This window comes from Lissotriton vulgaris, chromosome 5 (genome assembly GCF_964263255.1).
Source record: "Lissotriton vulgaris chromosome 5, aLisVul1.2, whole genome shotgun sequence".
Lineage (NCBI taxonomy): Eukaryota > Metazoa > Chordata > Amphibia > Caudata > Salamandridae > Lissotriton > Lissotriton vulgaris.
The window spans coordinates 2,003,461,243-2,003,482,662 of record NC_141693.1 but is presented as its reverse complement, the minus strand read 5'-3'; the positions used below and the strand labels follow the sequence as shown (position 1 = coordinate 2,003,482,662).

The 21,420-nt window shown below is 46.1% G+C and overlaps 1 protein-coding gene across 1 annotated transcript in view; it reads left to right on the top strand.

The window, feature by feature from the left end:
* The first annotated feature begins 1,967 nt into the window (after positions 1 to 1,967).
* The window catches only part of AIF1L (allograft inflammatory factor 1 like), a 110,692-nt gene continuing 91,239 nt past the window's right edge, over positions 1,968 to 21,420 (top strand). The window contains exons 1-2 of the mRNA XM_086924801.1: positions 1,968 to 2,587; positions 20,967 to 21,028. Coding sequence (XP_086780927.1) covers positions 2,563 to 2,587; positions 20,967 to 21,028 — 87 coding nt within the window. The 5' untranslated portion in view covers positions 1,968 to 2,562. The remainder of the gene's footprint in view (positions 2,588 to 20,966; positions 21,029 to 21,420) is intronic.

Here is a 21,420-nt window from a genome sequence, read left to right as displayed (position 1 = left end):
TTGAGCCTGCGTGAACGAGTACACACAGCTGCTGAGATTTAGACAGACCCAAAGGAAAAGAGAGTGTTGTCTTGACAAGTGAAGGCAGAGACAGAACAGTGTGCTGTGTGCTGTGTTGCGGCCTCTCAGCAAAGCCGCCAGTGACAGGTAACACCACCCGCGCCCCGCTAGAGGTACGTTCATGGGGCCGCTGCCAGGAATACGTTGAGGCTGCAGGGGTTTTATTGTACCTTTTTATAAATGTTAACTAGCTTTTATGAACCGAATGGGTTTGGGCAGGGCTTCAAGTGGGATGAAAAAACTGAGGGTCTCTCAAAGGGGCGTGGCCAATGTAATTAAGGGCGTGGCTTAAAAACATGTAAGCTAAAAATCTGTGCTTAGAATAGTGTGCCGCCCGACTTGTATTTTGCTGTTTCTGTCATTGCATTCAGATATATGATACAAGTAACATCATACCTACAACAAGTCAGGACTATCGGCTTTGTCAGTGGTTGCATTAGATAAATAAGCAGCAACTATGGCTTGAATACAATATTGAAAAAGCTTCCAGTTTAAGCCCTGGTGACCCCACGACAATGTTGCTGCTCCTGAGTTTAAAAAAGAGAAGGGACATCCAGAGAGAAAGGGACTCTCTTTAAAGGATTTCCCTTCCTCTATTTATTTATTTATGCATTTTTAGATAGGGCAAACTTTATCCGAAGGTGTCAGAGCACTTCACAATAGGAACAGAACTGAGACATGAGAACATTACAAGTGAACAAATTACAAAAGCAAACGCAGTTACATGAGGCAAAAGTGACAATCGTGAGCAAACAAATACAAGAGGTAGCAAATGGTGCATTACAGGAGGAAAAAGTGACATGTGTGTAGGTTACAAAAGCGTACAAGTACAAGCAGAGGTAAAATACTGCAATGCAAGGCAGACACTTAAACACAAGAACAAACGTTACGTAGGCAATAGTGGCACATGTGCAAGTATCGAAAGCAAACAAAATGTTAGAGGTAGCAAGCAGTGTGTTACAAGAGAAAAGTGACGTGTGCATGTTACAAAAGAGAACCAAACACAGGTTAAAGGGTAATACTGCAATAAATGGCAGACTCTCAAACCGCAAGAACACACTGGGAAGACACTTCCATAATCATGGAGAATAGAATTTTCTATAATGGAAGGTCTTCCTTCAGATAATAGAGAGGGCATGAATTAACTTTGGAAGTGTCTTTGAAGGAGGAGAACTTTGAGGTCAGTTTTGAAGGCCTGGAATGAGGCGGTGGTCCGGAGCTGAGGCGGAAGGGAGTTCCAGACTCTCACTGCGTTGCCTGAAATGGATTGGGCCATCGATCTTTCCTTCTTGAAAATGGGAGGTTCAAGCAATAGATTTTCCGCATTTCGTGATGGTCTAGAGCCTCCAGAGAGTTTCAGTTTATTCGCCAGGTAGCGCGGAGAGGAGGAGTGCAAGGCTTTGTGGGTGATGCAGGCAGTCTTGTAGACAGCTCTAGCCTCGATGGGAAGCCAGCGGAGGGTGGATAGCATGGGTGTGATGTGGTCGCTCCTTTTGGCCCCATAAATGAAGCGAGCTGCTGAATGGAGAACAGACTTAAGGGGGGACAGGTGGGATTTGGGGAGGCCAGTAAGAAGAGAATTGCAGTAGTCCAGTCTGGAGAGGACCAGCGATTGGACCAGGGTTTTAAGGTCTTGCTCCGGGAAGAAGCGACAAATCGCCAAAGAAGGCGCAGTTGCCAGGGCACAACACAGAGCCCGATAGAGACCCGGTTCGAGGCCTCCTTAAAAAAATCTGCTGGCCCACTTAAAGCCGTGGGTTTGTGTAGTAAATGATGACATGTGGTCTGCTACTCGTGTCTTCCCAGAGTCCGCCTGCAGAGGGCAGCAGAGGAGCGCAGCGTGATGAGAACACGCTGAGACACCGTGGCTGGGCTCGGCAAGGATGGGCTGGGCTGCAGCAGCCAATAAGAAGGGAGCCTGAGTGTATGTACACAGAAGTCCGGACTGAAGAGCGCATCCCTCGTCTCATCTCTGCACAGGTCCCCAGCGCACCCCCAAGCGCATCTTTGAGCAGGAGCCCAGCGCAACTCTGCTCAGGATCACAGCTCAACCCAGAGCGCATCTCTGCACAGGAGCCCAGCGCACCCCCGAGCGCATCTTTACGCAGGAGCCCAGCGCAATCCCGAGCGCATCTTTGCGAAGGAGCACAGCGCACCTCCGAGGGCAACACGGGAGCGCAGCTCAACAACGAGCGCATCTCTGCAGAAGAGCCCAGCTGACCCAGTGACTGCTTAAACCTCAGTGGCCCCAGTGTGCGTGGTCTGTGCGCAACGGACTTTGCCATCCAGAGAGGCGCAGAGCAGCCGCCACCGACCTCCAGAGCAGCAGCTCCCGGGCACCCCTCTGCGCAGGATTCACCTCTGAGCCCCTCGGCACCTGACCCGGCACTCCCCGCTGCCCCTCTACGTGAAGGAGTGGGAGCAGCGCGCCCCCCAGCGCCCAGGCCGGACCCTGCGCCTTTGCCGACCTCCTGCGCCCCCGAAAGAAGCCCCCGCGCCAGGATGTCCTCCAGCCACCGACCGCAAGGTGAGATACCCCCACCCCCACTCCCAGATACAACCCACCTTCAGCACTCAGAAGAAACAGTACGGTACCCCCCGAAAGTTCCAAAACGTACCTGTTTTCATTTTAACTTGGTGTGGGGGGCAGGTCTGTGCGCCAGGCTGTGCCAAGGGGGTCCTGGCCTGGTGAGTGTCCACAGACCGATCCGCAGACCGTCCCAGTGGAGTGTCCTGGGGCAGACACCTCCAGCCTCCGATGGAGTCTGTTGGCAGACACCCACGAACGTCCATATGGGGTGTCCACAAGCAGACAGCCGGAGCCCCATGGGCGTGTCGGTGGGGACAGTGTGTTCACGGCAGACTCCATGCAGCCCTCGCCGGGTGTCCGTGCCAGACACCCGCAATCGGCCCTGAGTTGTGTCCTTGAGCCGATGCCACCGAGCGCCCCCGAGCTACCAACAGACACCCAATGGGATATTTTTGCAGGAGGATGCCACACGTACAGACACTTGCTGTGGGGTGTCTGGATTGACCTCCGGGACCTCCAGTAGTTTCCTGTGTGATGCCTGTGAACAGACTCCCAGGAGCCCCCCCCCCCCCCCCCCCCGTGAGATGTCTGTAGGCCCACATGGAGAAACTTCCTACGGGAGTCTGTGGACAGACACCCGGGAGTTTCCTCGTGGGAAGTCTGTGGGGGTCACATGTAAGAGTGTTCTGTGTGGAGTAGGTGGACAGACACCTAGGAGCTTTTTCTCGTGAGATGTCTGTGCATACACATGCAAGAGTGTCCTGTCTGTGTGGAGTCGGTGGACAGACACCCAGGAGCTCCCCCGTGAGATGTCTGTAGGGTCACATGCAGAGTGCCCTGTCTGTGTGGAGTCTGTGGACAGACACCCGGGAGCCCCCGTGAGATGTCTGTGGGGTCACATGCAGAGTGCCCTGTCTGTGTGGAGTCTGTGGACAGACACCCGGGAGTTTCCTCGTGTGAAGTCTGTGGGGGTCACATGCAGAGTGTCCTGTCTGTGTGGAGTCTGTGGACAGACACCCGGGAGTTTCCTCGTGTGAAGTCTGTGGGGGTCACATGCAGAGTGTCCTGTCTGTGTGGAGTCTGTGGACAGACACCCGGGAGTTTCCTCGTGTGAAGTCTGTGGGGGTCACATGCAGAGTGTCCTGTCTGTGTTGAGTCGGTGGACAGACACCTAGGAGCTTTTTCTCGTGAGATGTCTGTGCATACACATGCAGAATGCCCTGTGTGAGGTTTGTGGACAGACACCCAGAAGAGAGATATCTGCGGTCACACTTGCAAGAGTGTCCTGTGTGAGGTCTGTAGACAGACACCCAGGAGAGAGATATCTGCGGTCACACATGCAAGAGGGTCCTGTGTGAGGTCTGTGGACAGACACCCAGGAGTGAGATGTCTGCGGTCACACATGCAAGAGGGTCCTGTGTGAGGTCTGTGGACAGACACCCGTGTTCTTTGTCTGATACTTTACTTGAGAACCGTCCTGCGCCGCAGACAGATGAAGGGGCCCCCTCTCGGGGTTCATGGTCAGACTACTGGGGCTTTCGGTGAGGTCACCTGACAGGTGCGTCGGGCCATCTCTGAGAGTGACACCCGCCTGTGAACTCTCTGACTGCTCAGGGTCACATTGCCTCGCGCAGTTACATGAGATCACTGTTATCATGACGAATGCAACGGGGCTGTCTCACAGGTTCACTGTCTCACAGTGTGCTTGTCTCATGCGTTCACTGTCTCTCTCGCATTGTGCTTGTCTCATGCCTCACTGCCCTGTCGCTCACATTGCTTCATGTGTCTCTAAATGTAACTGTCTCACTGTGTCTTCGTCTCACAGGTTCACTGTCTCGCAGTGTGCTTGTCTCATGTGTTCCCTGTCTCACTGCCCTGTCGCTCACATTGCTTCATGTGTCTCTAAATGTAACCGTCTCCCTGTTTCATTTTCTCATAGTTTCACGGTATCTCACAGTGTAACACCTCACTCTGTCATTGTCTTGCTGTTTCACTGAGTCACAGTTTCACTTCGCCCAATGTAATTACCTCCCAGTTGTATTTCCTCACACGGTTTCACTACCTCACAGATTCGTTGTCTAGGTTGTATTCGGTGTTACACAACTGCTCACTGCACAGTTTCACGGTTGCATCGCGGGTGTGTTGTGTAAGGCAGTTGCACTGGAGTCCGTATCACGGTTTCACTATCGCACAGATTCGTTCGTTGCTTAGGACTAGGTTTTATTGGGTGTTACACAATCGCTCACTATTACACCGTGCCCCACTGGCATCGCCTCGCGGGTGTGTTGTGGTTGTGCGAGGCAGCTGCACTCTATCTCGGTTACCCAGTTTACAGTTTCACAGTTGTTCCCTCTGAAAGGTTGGCAGCTTCTGGGGGTGGAGGATACACAGTGAAAGCAGGGGGCGGGCATTGAACCGAAGGCACCACTAACCTGCTGCTAGCAGTGTTTGTTTGGCACAGCGGAGGAAGCACGTCAGCCTGGACTCTTGAGCGGCATTGTGCCCTCAGAGGCCCCTTGCAGGGTGGTGTGAATGAAAGGTGTGAATGTGATTGTTCTATTAGGTCTCAGGGCTTCATATATATATGTATATTCACTGAAAAAACCATAGGTTTCAGACCAGTTATAGTTAGCTGGAAATTTTACTGACATAAAACCATTGAAATTCCCGCGTTATAGTTAGTTGGACTCACTATAACTTGCGCGCCTGCAATGCACTGCTGATGACGTCACATATTACATCACTCATGACGTGGTCAGTGACATCACTCATGACATCACTGATGACACCATCCAGTGAATGTGTGTCTTTCTGAAAAATAAACATGTTTTATATATGTATATGTAAAGGTCGATGGAAGAATAAATGTTTAAATAAGTGTCTTAACGGATGTTTTAAAAAAAATTGATTGGTTAACTGGCTTATTAAGTGTATCTTAGTGAATACATATATTAGCGAGTATTGTTTAAATATTTAAATGTTTGTATCAGTGTTTCACTTTGTGTATAAGTGGCTGCATGGGTTGGTGAGTAGCTACATGTGTGTGTATATGGGTTATTAGATGTTTTTTTTAGTATCAGTATGAGTCTCTGTATGGTTTGGTGGGGGTGTTACTTAGCACATAGATGCATCAATGACTGACTCACTGTTTGTATGTGTTTTGAAGACAGCATATGTGCAGGACTGTATGGGTGGATGAGTGTGTATATGTGTGTGTTAGTGAGTGAATGACTGTCTCACTAGTGTCTTTATCAGTAACAACATATGTTTTAATCTAGTATATGTGAGTATTGATGTTTATAAGTGAGTATATGTGAGATTGTAAGAGTTCCTGTTTAAATAAGTATGTGTTTCTATAAGTGATTGTTTAAGAGAGTAAGTATGTGTAAGTTTCCTTAGAAGTAAGGTGGTAGTGTGTGTATAGCTGCATATGCAAATAAATGGATGTTCAATAGTTTATTTGCATGTGTGAGTATGTGTGTGAGTAACTTTTGGATGACTGTCGGTGTGTAACAGGATGTATAGGTGTATCACTACATATGATGAGTGAGTATATGTATGAGTGACTATATAGAACTGTTGGTGAATGAGTGGATGTGTATATAGATGGTGGAATTACTGAATTGGTTGTTGTAACTGGTATGGGTATCTCTATTTTTTGGAAAATTTTAGTTTCTATTTTTGAATATGTGTTTCAAGGGTTACATTACACTGAAAGGAGGTACGCCACTCTGTCACAAGGATGGTGTCATCAGTGATGTCATGAGTGATGTCACTGACCATGTCATGAGTGATGTAATATGTGATGTCATCAGCAGTGCATTACACGCGCAAGTTATAGTGAGTCCAACTAACTATAACGTGGGAATTTCAATGGTTTTATGTAAGTAAAATTTCCAGCTAACTATAACTGGTGTCAAACCTATGGTTTTTTCAGTGAATTTAATAGGTTTTTTAAATGCTAATTCCTAACTATAACTGGTGTGAAACCTATGGTTTTTTCAGTGAATTTCATAGGTTTTTTAAATGCTAATTCCTAACTATATAAGGCCTGAAACCTATGTTTTTTTCAGTGAATTTCAAAGGTTTTTTTAATGCTAATTCCTAACTATATAAGACCTGAAAGCCCACCAGGAGCCTCCAGTATGCGCCAGGGGGCTGCACTGCAGAGAGATGTAATGAAGCCACGCCCCTTTTTACACCTCTCTGCAACGCAGCCCCCGTGCATGTTTGAAGAGGGGGAACTAATTCCCCTTGCATACTAGGGGTCCCTGGGGGCCAACTAGCCCACCAGGAGCCTCCAGTATGCGCCAGGGGGCTGCATTTCACAGAGGGGTAATGAGGCAATGCCCTTTTTACACCTCTCTGCAACGCAGGCCACTGGCGTGTTTGCAGAGGGGGGACTAATTCCCCTTGCATACTGGGGGTCCCTGGGTCATATCTGCCCAAACACCGATATTTTGAACGATTGAAAATGACTTTTCTTGAGAAACATTTGGATTTGGATTATCATGTCCTATACTTTGGAATTTTTGAAAGACTGACTTTGAGGATGCTATAAATTACTCAAGTCTGCCCGAATTGTGTGGGTAAAATTGATACCTAGTCACTTTGAATAAGAATGTACTTACGTCTCGTCTAACATTTGGAAGAAATATCTAGTTATATGACAACAGGATACCGACATAACTTGAAGGAAATAAGAACGCCCTGAAGAAGTTCTGTTGTACAGAATGAAACGTTTTGCCTGGCTGTGGTACATAAACTTAAGGAAAATAAAAGCATTTGAATATACACAAAGATTCAGCGCTTCAATAAGGACTCTAAGTGATATGATTTGATTGGACTTATTGTGTAAGTGGTGCTGTGCCAAACTTTGGAATATTCTCCACTACTCTCTACTACTTTATCTCTCCTACTCCACTACTCTCAAATACTCACTCACTACTACTCATTCTCTACTACTCTACTACTCTTTACTACTCTCTCTACTACTCTCACTCCCTACTACTCACTATCTACTACTCTCTACTACTCACTCTCTACTGCTCTCTCTCCACTACTCACTCTTTACTACTCACTCTCTACTACTCTCTACTACTCACTCTCTACTTCTCACTCTCTACTACTCTCTACTACTCACTCTCTACTACTCTCTCTCTACTACTCACTCTCTACTACTCACTCTACTACTCACTCTCTACTACTCACTCTCTACTACTTTCTCTCTCTACTAGTCTCTACTACTCACTCTCTACTACTCTCTACTATTCTCTCTCTGCTACTCACTCTCTACTACTCTCTACTACTCACTCTCTACTGCTCACTCTCTACTACTCACTCTTTACTACTCTCTACTGCTCACTCTCTACTGCTCTCTACTACTCACTCTACTACTTACTCTCTACTACTCTCTACTACTCACTCTCTACTACTCACTCTCTACTACTCTCTACTACTCACTCTACTATTCACTCTACTACTCTCTACTACTCACTCTCTGCTACTCTCTCTACTGCTCTCTACTACTCTCTACTACTCACTCTCTACTCTCTATTACTCACTCTCTACTCTCTACCTCTCTACCTCTCTCTACTTCTCTCTCTACTAGTCTCTACCTCTCTACCGCTACCTCTCTACCTCTACCTCTCTACCTCTCTCTACACGCACACATATACACATATATATATATGCATATATATGCATATGCATTTATATATGTATGTATATATATATATACATACATATATAAACATATATAATCTGTATATCTATATAAATACAAATATAAACGAATGCATACATATGCATATATGCATACAGATGCATGTTATTTACATGAAAGTTTAAAAAACACTAATAAAAGCAAAGCTAAAAAGCCACCTCATTACAAACAGAATGGCTTTAACTTAAACGAGGGTGAGATCTATTGCATTTTCAATGCTTGTTTACTTTGGTTCCATCAAGAAGGCATTCAGATGTGTCACACATTTGACATAAATTCTGAATGTTAGAACTCTAGTTGCTCATTAGATCACTGTAGTAAAGCTACTGCTCACCAGGGACGTCTGCTGCTGGTATTCATTTCAAAGTGCATGTTTCAGTCTGCATGTCAGCATTTTTTTTAATGAAATAGAAGAGGATTTGAGAAGTCACTCAAAAAGATCCCTATTTTTTCTTTCTGAAGCACTAATCATACTTTCTATGGAAAAATGAACCCCCTCATTTTGTTCCTTTATGTTTTCAGACTTACCACTTCATTCCAATCACGATGGCTCCAGGTGTGCCATACTTTTGTCATAAGTAAGACTGTTAGCGCTCTAGTTGTTCTTTAGAACACTCTGGGACATTCTGTCATTGGGCTATACTTGGGCTACATCTGGGTGATATTTGGGCTACATTTAGGCTCTTTTGTCTCTGGTGGCCATCTTGGGAGACTGTATGTCAGAATTTTTTTATGAAATTGAAAGAGATTTGAGAAGTCACTCAAAATGTTCCCTAATTTTTCTTTCTGCAGCACTAATAATACTTTCAATGGCATAATATACCCCCTCATTTTGTTCCTTTTTAAATTAAATGTTTTAAGAGTCACCACTTTATTCCCATTACGATGGCTTCAGGTGTGCTATACGTTTGTAATAAGTAGGACTGTTAGCGCTCTAGTTGTTCTTTAGAACACTCTAGGAGGCTGCAGTAGAACACAAAGGAATCAACTGACAGTCTCTGTCCTTGTTGGATGTACATGTTTTACTGAGAATGTCAGACTTCATTCTCACATGACTGAGAAAGATAATGTGAATTTACAGAAAATATGCTTTCAGTTTAGCTTATAGATCCCCTTCCAAACCACTGTGGGAAAATCATGAGATATTAGTTTTCTTTCAAACATGATTCATGATGTCCCAGCAGAAGGTTTTTCCACATGGTAAAATCACCTTAGAACACACCACAATTCCTAAAATGAGTATGGTACCATCAACAAATGATTTATAATGTAACTAAAGTCCTAAAACCCTCTATTAACTACAATGCTTTTTAATGAGGTGCTATCATGTATATTGGTCCCAAGATGGCTGCCAACACTTCTTGGATGAAGTGCTGACAGCCAATCAGATCAGATGTATGGTTAGGCTTCGCCCATATATATATATTTTTTTGAACCTAAATTACTCAAAATCCACTGGAGCACATATCGTGAGACATAGCAAAGGCACATCGGGCTACCAGTCCCTACAATATTGTCAAGTTTTGTGGAAATCCATTCAGCCGTTCGGGCTAAAAGTGAGTCCAACCACCATATGGAAATTAACATGGGGAAAACACGTTTTGGGACCCCCCTTTTATGTCGGCTCCTGCTTGACGAATCCCCCCCAAACTTTCAGGGAAGGAGCAGAGCGCAGCGAGGCAAATTTAAGGAAAATTACAGGCAGATTCCTCAACCGGTGCCAAAGTTATTCCCAATAGAATGTTGCGGATTTCCTATAGAAAACAATCTTAACTATAACCACCTACTGGCGACCGCCAGTAGGTAATATATATATATATATATATATATATATATCAAACAGTGTATAATAATTCACTAGTATTGCGAATAACATCTCCCATCTACGCATACTTACCTATCTGTAGGTATGATTACGTGCAGTACATTCATTGTGAATATAAATGTTTGTATAACTTTTGCCGTTACAAGATGGCGCCCGCGGTGGCTGGGAGAGCTGTGGTCCTCTGTCGATGTCGACTGAGAGGTGTAACCTGTTTACCTTGCAATCTATATCATGCACCGGTTTTTCATGTGTAAATAACACACTGACGAAGGCCAAGAGCCGAAACGCGTCTGTGGCGCGCTTGTAGTAAATAAACTACTGTGTGAGTCAAGGTACCCCCCGAGCCCCCCGGGTGCTGTCATTTCTACCTTGGGACTTCAAGGTTGTTCGAGCGCAATATATATATATATATATATATATATATATATATATATATATATATATATATATATATATATATATATATATATATATATATATATATATATATATATATATATATATATATATATATATTATATATATATATATATACATAACATGCAAACGTACATACATACTTGCATACATATATACATATATATATATTTGTGTTCTTTTAAAGAAATGTATTTTCACATTACCTCCCATTCAGTGAAGAGCTCCAGGGTCGGCTGCTGGTGGACCTGGCCTTGCCCTATGTCCTCTGGAGCCCTGATTCACACCTCATTAAATCCTGCTGTGCTGCTTAAATGAGGCGAAGCAGCACAGCACGAGAGTTTAAAGATGTCAATTTCAGAAGAGTTTAAAGATGTCAATTTCAGAAGAGTTTAAAGATGTCAATTTCTGCCGCCATTTCTGAGAGGGCTGGTCGAAATGTGAGCCCGCACAACACTGTGATTTACTTGCAGGTTCCCCCAACCCTCCCTTAAAAACCGCGACATTTCTTTAAATTACCCGGCACTACCAAAAAACCGCGACATTTCTTTGAATTACCCGGCACTACCCAAAAACCGCGACATTTCTTTGAATTACCCGGCACTACCCAAAAACCGCAACATTTCTCCAATTTGGAGAAAAGTGTCGGGACACTTCTCCAAAAATCGGGACTGTCTGGGGAAATCTGGGATGTCTGGTCACACTCCGAGAGCTCTTGTGGACTCTGAGGGGGGGACAGTCCGGTGGCCCCTACCCGCTTTGAATTCTGGGAGGATTACACCCGTCCTGGCTGGATTCCCTCCCTGCTGAGGGGTGTTGGTGCGTTAGGTGCCCAGGATGAGGCTACTGTACTAGGCCTGAGAGAACTTTTAATTACGCTGGCGAAATTCACGCAAGTCTGGAATTGTGTGATGTTCCCGAAATTACCTGAATATTCGCATTGCACAATTTCCCATAATTTATATAGATGACAGGCTCAGTTTACGTAAAATATTTCATCAAGATAGATTTTTTGTGTCGGAACCGGTTTCCTGCCAATGTCACATGAGACTTTACAGCCCAGAGGGTGCGGTCGGCGAAAAAAAGTCACGCAAGATACCGGTAATTGCGCAACAGGCGTGATTGGCCACATTTCCTATAGAGTTTCACAGGAAAAACTGATGGACTTTCACCCGGCCTTATGTGGAGCTGATTTAGGTCAACCTACCCATATAGGGGACATAAGATACCGCCTGTGGCATCCCACCTACCCAGTGCTTAATTTGTGAATAAATAAGTGCCAAGGCTCTCGTCAGGAGGCCACTGCACCTTGCACTGCACATTGCCCCTGTCAGTGCTGCCAATGATAGTAACAACACACAACACTAACCATCGCACTCCTACAAGTGAGGCAGTTAAGACTATTTCAGGCCCCCAAAGCAATAAGAATGGCTTGTGTGGCAGATAATAGACATTTTTAATGTCTATTGAGTTAATAATTCACTGTTGTTGATGTCATCTCTTAATTAGCCAGACAGCGCCACTTTGTGGCAGACTGTCACCACGCAGGTGTGCCGGTGCGGAGCATGGAAACCACTGCCTCAAATTAAGCACTGTGACCTACCTCTGAACACCTGACATCATGGGCACATCACACCTGCACTGCAGTACCTCCATCCATCTCTGTTGAGAGGAAGATTCATTTCTACGTTAGGTGAACGGCCCACCGAGCTTTCCAGAATATCAGGACACTTGGGAGCCACGCTGTCTCGCCACCAGCTCTCTGTTCACTGCCTTGTGCTGACTTGTTTCATAAGTCTTATCTATAAAGGCCTGGTCTTGTTTGGGCTCAGTCTGGGCTCTGCTAAAAGTTTATTGTACGGAGAAAGTCTCTCTGTTTTCAATGTGCTGGAGTGGATGGTCAGGAGGTTGCTTCTCTCGGGTCCTTTCACTCTCACCATATCTTCTCATTTTCTTTCCTCTACGGTCTCCTGCTCTGTACAATAAATATGGCCGTCTATCTGTCTGTCTGTCTGGCAATTTATCCATCCATCTGTCCGTCCGTCCACCCATCCATCCATCCATCCATCCATCCAACTGTTTGTTCGTCCATCCATCCATCAATCCATCCATCCATCCATCCATCCATCCATCCATCCATCCATCCATCCATCCATCCATCCATCCATCTATCCATCCATCCATCCTCCCGCCCATCTATCTGTCCTCCTGTCTGTCCGTCCATCCATCCATCCATCCATCCATCGATCCATTCATCCATCCATCCATCCATCCATCCATCCATTCATTCATTCATTCATCCACCCATCCTTCTGCCCATCTAGCTGTACGTCCATCCGGCCGTCCATCCATCCATCCATCCATCCATCCATTCATCCATCCATCCATCCATCCATTTATTCATTCATTCATTCATCCACCCACCCACCCATCCATCCATCCATCCATCTGTTTGTTCGTCCGTCCATCCATCTATCCATCCATCCATCCTCCCGCCCATCTGTCTGTCCACCTGTCTGTCCATCCGTCCATTCATCCATTCATACATTCATCCATCCATCCATCCATTCATCCATCCATCTGCCCATCTATCTGTCCGCCTGTCTGCCCGTCCATCTGTCCGTCCGTCCATCCATCCATCCATCCATCCATCCATCCATCCATCCATCCATCCATCCATCCATCTGTTTGTTCGTCCATTCATCCATCTATCCATCCATCCTTCCGCCCACCTATCTGTCTGTCTGTCTTTCCGTCCATCTGTCCGTCCATCCATCCATCCATCCATCCATCCATCCATCCATTCATTCATCCACCCATCCATCCACAGTAACTCGCTCTTCCTTTGACGTTAGCGTCCAGGCTTCTATGAGAGAAGCTAGGACCCTGAGCCCCTCTGGAAGAATACACTCCATCAGTCCCCCGTTGCCAGAGTCCGTCACCGCTGGGAGGAGCCTTCTCATTCGTGGCCTGTGATTGGCTGGTCAGGCATGGTTTTAATGAGGTGGAGTTTACTTTGCTGGTGTTGGACAGCGGGGCACTCCACTCATGTACATCCCCCATCTTCTTGCCCTGTCTGAGTGACTGAGTATTTATACTGACGCAGACGAGTTTCTTATCTTCCAGTGATGTGATTGAAGCATGGACATTCTAGGCCCGGGTTTCCATATCACTGCTGCCACTGATACTGTATATACTAAAGAGTGGGCGTTGGGTCCACCGCTTTTTTTGCCACCCTCTTTCAGCCATTGGCTTGAGACTATGTCAATCATGTATCTGTCCTCACACAGTGCAGTGTTTGTTTTTCTTCTAAAGCTATTGGCTATTTGAGTGTATCCTTCCGCCTCCATTCGAGTGCTTCCATTGAACTGCATGAGGGACTACTGTACCACTATCGTCCCCTGTCTGCTCTTGCTAGCCACCTCCAGCATGTCTCCCTCAAATGCTGTAATGCAGCCTGAGTCATCACATTTAACCCAGACTTATTGCCTTTGCCAATGCTTGTGTCCATTGGGACTGGTTGAAGTCCTTCAGGAGCTCTTGGTACCTGTTCTTTTTGTTCTGATTAATGATTGTGCTGCAGCTTTGCCTCCTTTTAGGAGAAAAATTTGACCAATCTCAAGCCGGTTTCAATCAATGGGCTCAGGTGGCAACCACAGGCACGGGAGGGACCACCTTTTCAGCTGCGGATGCCAAGACGAGGAGCACCGTCTATGCTGCAGGGCCAGGTCAAGGACAGGCTCTGGGGGGGACCGCCTTTTCAGCTGCCGATGCCAAGTCGAGGAGCACCGTCTCTACTGCAGAGCCAGGTCAAGGACAGGCTCTGGGGGACCGCCTTTTCAGCTGCCGATGCCAAGTCGAGGAGCACCGTCTCTGCTGTGGAGCCAGGTCAAGGACAGTCTCTGGGGGGACCGCCTTTTCAGCTGCTGATGCCAAATCGAGGAGCACCGTCTCTGCTGTGGAGCCAGGTCAAGGACATGCTCTGGGGGGACCGCCTTTGCAGCTGCCGATGCCAAGTCGAGGAGCACCGTCTCTGCTGTGGAGCCAGGCCAAGGACAGGCTCTGGGGGTCCGCCTTTGTTGCATTGATGGGTTTGTTCCAAGATCTTCACCCTCATGGTTGGTGCATGTCTGAGGGCAGAATCTGTTGATCGTCAACATAACTGGAAAAGCCAACTGGGGTCACAGAAGCTTCACAGTAACCACATCCAAACTATGGAATTCTCTTCCCCTGCAGATTAAGGCCAGTCCCACGCTGATATGATTTAGAAAACAAATTAAAACCTGGCTTTTTAACCAATAGGCTTTCTGCCAGCTTTTCCGTACCTCCGACTCACAGCGCCGAGACACCTACTGGTATTTGTGCGCTATACAAGTTGTTAAAATAAAATAAATAAATAAATAACCACACATTAATCCTGCAGGCTGTGTCCAAGAAACATGGTTCTGGTAGTTTTATGATGACGTGAAGGGTGGCACTTCCATTCCCTCAAGAGGGTCACCGGGGCTGGCTCTTCAATGTGACCCCGCTGCTCCCAGGTAGAAGGGCTCCTCAAATTGGTGTTTTCACCTTTTCATCATAATCCTACTCAACAATATTCATAGGTGTTGGACTTAACCCTCCTTGAAGGGACACCCCAAACTTTTTACCTTCAACCACCCGGGTTTCTGAACCTGTTTTTCATGACTTTTAGGACTCTGTCCTCTTGACCACTGCTAAGCAGTGCTAAACTGCATGTGATCTCCCCCTTAATATATGGTACAATTGGCTTACACCTGATTGGTACATTTTATTTACTTGTAAGTCCCTCGTATATGTAATCACAGGTACCAGGGCCTGTCACTGCTAAAAGTGGGCAGGAGCATGCATTGTACCACCCACTAAAAGTAGCTTTCTAAAACATGTCTCAGGTCTGCCATTGCAGCCTGCATGCAGCTTTAAACTTCCTATTCGACATGACAAAAGAAACTTTTGCCAGGTCAAACCTCTATTTTTAATACATATAAGCCCCCCTAAATTAGGCCATAAACAACCGATAGGGCAGAGTATGTTGTATTTAAAAAGTAGGATATGTGTTTTTAAGTTTTAGATGACCTGATAGTGAAAAACTCCTACTTTCGTTTTTCACTACTGTAAGGCCTGCCTCTCCCATAAGATAGCATTGGGTTACCTTATTACATTTAATACGTGCTAACCTTTGTTTGGGATTAGTTAAAAATGTCATGTTGGTTTCTAAAGAATTGTAATTCTAAATCCTCTTAAATGGTAAAGTCAGATTTTAAGTCACAATTCTGAAAATGCCACTTTTAGAAAGTTGGGCTTTTCCTGTCCTAACCATTTGGTGCCTGCAGCCTGTGTCCTGGGTCACATAACTGATTAGCATGGCAGTTGGCCTTTGTGAATTCCTTCCAGACAGAAACATGAAGAAGGACTAGGTGTTCGCAGGATAGAGCTGTTAGCTGCCCCATTTACATTTCAAATTAACTGTCTCAGCACACACATGAAGGACTTCACACTAGCCTTTTGTCTCCCAAGACACCAAAGAGCGATCACCATTTGTGGGGGGAAAAATGAAGCTTCCTCCAGTTCTAAGTTGGCACCAGGTATAAATAATGGACCCTCAGACCAACTCTTCAGTGCACTCCTGGACCTGCGGAAGACAACAGAAGGACTACTATGTACTCCAGAGGACTGTCCTGCTGCTTGAGGCCTGCCTTGCTTCTTGAAGGAGAGAGGACAATCTCATTTAACCCAAGACTACTAGAGTAACTCCAAAGGTTAGTTGGCTGACCTCCTGTTCTGAGCTGCATTGACACAACAAACTCCAGACTGCAGCCACCCAGCTGGCCTGCAGCAACTGCCCTGCTTGGACCTGCAACTGGACTTGCCTGCGCCCTGTTGGCCTCTGCTGGAGTGATCTCCTGATCATCAAGAGATGCCTCCCCAGGTCTTTGACCTTAGGTTGGTGTCAGTTGAGCTCCTCCTGTGAAATCCTGAAGTTTTGAACCCTGCGCACCAGACTTTGAGAAGGTAAATTTGTCTGCGGAACTAACCTGGTGAGTGTATCAGACCTGCACCCCATCGTCATTGGCCTGAACTTGTGACTTTGCCCTGTCTAGCGTGACCAGATACCCACATGTAGCACTTTCTGCTTCTTGGCATTATTTTTACTTAGAACTTTAGATTGAATATCTCCAGTTCTACTGGTTACAATTTTGTCGTTTTGGTCTAATTTTATATATTACAATTTTTTCAATTTATCTAAATTGATTTTAGATTTGTGTGTGTTGTGCTTTCACTTTATGACTGTTTGTGTGTTGCATAAATACTTAACACAGTGCCTCTGTGTTAATCCTGGCTGCTTTTGTCCCAAGCTACCAGGGGGTTAAGAATAGGTTAAATTAGTGACTTTTGTGGGTCCTGTGATTGTTGTTTGAGAAGGGTTTTCACCCCCTTCTTACAATAGGTAAATCTCTTGAGACATGTTTCAGTCATTAAAGATCCAAGGAGGATCAGAAATGTACCTTTTTAAGGTGTGCTGCTCTGCTTGCTCAAAATTAGGTTTTGTCCCTAGCGTGGTGAACCCCGACAAACCCCTGGGACGCGTCCGGTGGCTTTTCAAGATTGTTGAACACAAGCGACCCTCTCACAACATGTTCATAGTCTGCTCCAAAGACGGAGAAGCTGCAAGCTCCAGCAGTGTTTTCTTTTCATGAGAAGGCGGTTTCCTTCCATCTATTTATGGCGCAGGCCACAAACGCTATTTTTACTTTTTCCACCTTTTTTTGCAGTAATACTCTGTCCCTGAAAGGAGAAGCTTAAGGGAGCAGGATTTCTTTAACGGAGTGAAACAGGGAGGGAGGATGGAATGGGACTTAGTTGAAGTCCGGATACAAGAAGAAACGGGAGACCCTGATGGTTCTTTCCCACAAGATGCTTGGTTCTGGTCCAGGAATATGTGCTGGAGTCAAGTGTATTTTTGTGGTCTGGATTTCCCAGTGAGGTGTTATGCAGGTTCTCGTGTGTTAACTGGCATGAGTTGATTACACTTTTTAGGTGTGGCGTTAGCCTAGAACTTCTCTTTTAATTACCATTCTATGTATATCATGTACTCATCCAGCCCTCCCCATACATGTGTCTATTTTTGTGTCAGTCACATTTTCCTTCTGCCCATACAGCACGTGGCAGTGGGTCAGCCCACATCAGCTATTGGCTAGCTTCACTGTGAATGACAGCAGTCCGTGTTTCACAAGAAACACAGCCGCACACAAAGTATTTCCTTTCAGTGCCAGGGAATTCCATGTAATGTGTGAGCTTTTATATAAAATATTGTTTTGCTTTTAGAACATTTTTATGTGTATATTGGCGATGAATCAGCACTCCTCCTAATGCCCCACAGAAATACAGTTTTACAAAAAGCATGCTAAAGCAAAACAAGTATTGAAAAAGCTAAAAGGCTGGTAGCTAAAGCCACCCTTATTGGCTTTGCCAATGCTTGCTATTCATGTATTTATTGTGTAAAGCACTTCTGCTTCTTGCCACTATGTCTGAACTGTATGAAACGCCCATATAAATACAATGACTGAATAACTTGCTCCAACCTTGTTTTTAGGTCGAGCCTAGAGGCAGCGCGCATGCGCAGCCCTGCGGGCGTGCTGTATTCTGTCTGTGGATTTTGAACACACACACCACTTTTTATTGGTTGTTGGATCTGCCTTTACTAATTCCATAGTTTTCGTTGGTGAATGGTGTACATTTGTCCCACCTTATGGCTGTTTTGTTCCCGCCCTGCCGACCGCCACGGCTGCATGGATCCTTTTAGTATAGGACATATGTTTTGTTTAACTACACTACTTTGTCTTTCCCCTCTCCTCGCCGTTTGCAGGTTGGCACATAACGGTGCTTGCAGTTCACTTAATCTCCTCCTTTGTAGGTACTCTTCGAAGTTGGTACATAGGCGTATTTATGTTTATTGATAGTATGTCCAATATTCTAAAAAGTCAGAGTTGGTTTCATAATGCTAAGCAATGCTGGTAATGTGCTGAAAACATTTCTCATTGTTGACAATTTCTATACCATTGGAGGTCAGACGCAGGCCGTGCCTGGACATGTCTCGTCAGAAAGAGGCACTTCCGCCTTCTGCCCTGACAAGGACAGTGTCCACTTCTCCAGCTCTGCGGTTGTCAGCTTGCCTCCTCTCTTTCTTCCTCTTCTTCCCTTTCTTTCTGTCTCTGTCTTGCTCCTCCTCACTCGCTGAATGAAAGTGTGACTTCAAGAAATGTCTCTTACTCTCTCTTTCCTCGCCTTTCCTTCATACGTTCCCCTGTGAATTGGATCCAAAAGAGAAAGAAAAACTTTTGCTGAAAATTTTCTCTTTTTCTCACATTTTTCTATTCCAAAGTACAGCCTCGGGATGGAGAGAAAAAAGGTTCAAAATACAATAAAGAAAGACAGAGTGGTCGCAAAGTGACCAGACTGGTTTTATTCACACCCAATCACATTAGCAACACTTTACAGAGCAATTAACTACTTTCATTTTCTCGTCTTTCTGTTTATGCGTGGAGTGGAAAACGTTTAATGTGATGCTTATCAGCTGTCCTTATTTTAGTTTATAACATATGTACAGCGGCTTTGTGTTCAGGGATGTGGTCTTTTTAAACCAGATTTCTTATATTTTGTAAGGATATAAACAATGGTCACTGAAACAGGTCCCACCGGCCAGGTAGTCATGTCCTTGACTTTTCAGGCAAAAACACTCACTGATTTCTGAATTAGGAGTGCACCAGCGTGAAGCTGACCATGTTGTTCCTGCGTACATTTCTCATGCTTTACTTCATCTTGCATTCCCTATGAGTGCTTACTTTTTTCAGGATGCTATTATGTTTTTTTTCAGGCAGCATATTACTCTTGTCTAGTGCATAATTTGAATTGAGTCGCATCCAGGTGTTTATAGCGGGGCACAATTGGGTTGTAGCTGAAGGCAGTGCGAGTTTCTCTCAGTGGGGCAGGATGGTGTTCAGTGGAGGAGAGGATGTGGCACTATGGTCAGAGCTGCCAAATTTGGAACTGGGGAGTCAGATTCAGCCTTCAAGACCAGTCCCCCAGACCACTCTCCTGAGGGAGCACATTCCCATGCTAGACATTAGAAGGCCCCACAAGACCTTAGAAGCCCTGGTGTCTGAGCACCAGCAGGTGGACCCTAGCAGTGTCAAGTGTGGGTTAACCTTGAAGGTCTGCCCAGCGCAATCCATACTGAAGTTCACCTCCAATCTTGCGGGCAAGCCTACGAATCAGCACACCCTAGAGCGACAGTGACTCTGTCACTGAGATCACAGGACCCTTGAGGCAAGTCTGCCTCACCCATTGGTATCTCCATTAGCCTTGTTTCAGCTGTAGTAGCTGCACCTCACCAGGGATCAGCAATGCAGGATTTGCACCTACACCAAACTGTGTTTGCAAACTTCACAGTCTCTCTGCTTCATGCACAAGCACTGCTAACATGTGCCTGTGCATGAGGCCCTGTGTATTGTTTTAATCCACACTAACAAGTTCTTGAATCATTGGGTACACCAAACGCTTTCTTTTCTATTTAGGCATATCTGTCTGCTTCGGTAACATAGCTTAAAAACATTGCCAATAGCTCTGGCTAAACACTTATAAGAGCCCAAAGGCAAGCTCTATTGGCAATGCCAGTGCTTGTTTCCTTTCCACAGAAATGAACATTCCTTAGCACCGTACCTTAGCTCGTGATGACACACAGAATCACAGAGTTTTTCTTCTGGCCCCAAAGTCGGAAGAGTCCCCTCCCCACCTTCTGCGGTGAGTCCTGTCGCCCATCCCACCCCCCACCTTTCCACCCCCTGCAGTGAGTCCCACCCCCTTCCCAAAGCCTGCCCAGAGCCCCCTCGTGTTCACAGCCGTCTGCACCAGGCTTCCCGACGGATCACTGAGTTGGCCTGTTATTGGGCCAGAAGTACTTCCGGTTGGTACGAGCCCTGTACTAGGGGCAGGGAGCTGGCTCTGTGTTCACTGGGGTTCCATGCCCTGCCGTGGGATGACGAGGTTAGCACACCGCACCTTTGCACTGACTCTGTTACATTGTCGCACTGTCTGTGTCACCATAGTGCTCCATGGCATTGCCTGAGAGTCACTGTGTCACTTGGTAATATTGTCTCCTGGAGTGTCATTGTCCACACTGTATCATTGTCTCTCACAGTGCTATTGTCTTTCGTTGTCTCACACAGTGTCTCTGTCTCACAAAGTGTCTTTGTCTCACACTGCATCATTGTCTCACACTGCATCATTGTCTCACACTGCATCATTGTCTCACACTGCACCATTGTCTCACACTGCATCATTGTCTCACACAGTGTCATTGTCTCACACTTTGGTTTCTTTCCTGTCCCTAGGAGGCAAAGCCTATGGCCAGCTCAAAGCACAGCAGGAAGCCAGGTTGGAGGAAGTGAACCAGGTGAGAGTGGGCAGGGGCAGAGGGTGGGGCAGGTGTGGGCTCAGGGGAGGGGCAGGTGTGTGCCAGGGGGGGAGCAGGTCTGGGCTCAGGGGTGGGACAGGTCTGGGCTCGGGGCTGGAGCATGTGTGGGCTCAGAGGTAGGGCAGGATTGGGCCAGGGGAGGGGCAGATGGGATTGGAATGGCGGCTTTGCATGGGGTCAGGAAGGAGCGAGCGGCAGATTGTGTTGTAGAACAAATTTTACATAGTGCTTACTACTCCTTTGCGAGATGCTGAAGCGCTTGCCTATGCGTAGTACGCAACACCGTGTAGCGTGTTGTTGGAAGTGTTTTGTCTGTTTTTTTATCCTATGTGGGAAGTGTTCCATGTCATGTGTGATGACCATCGAGGTGC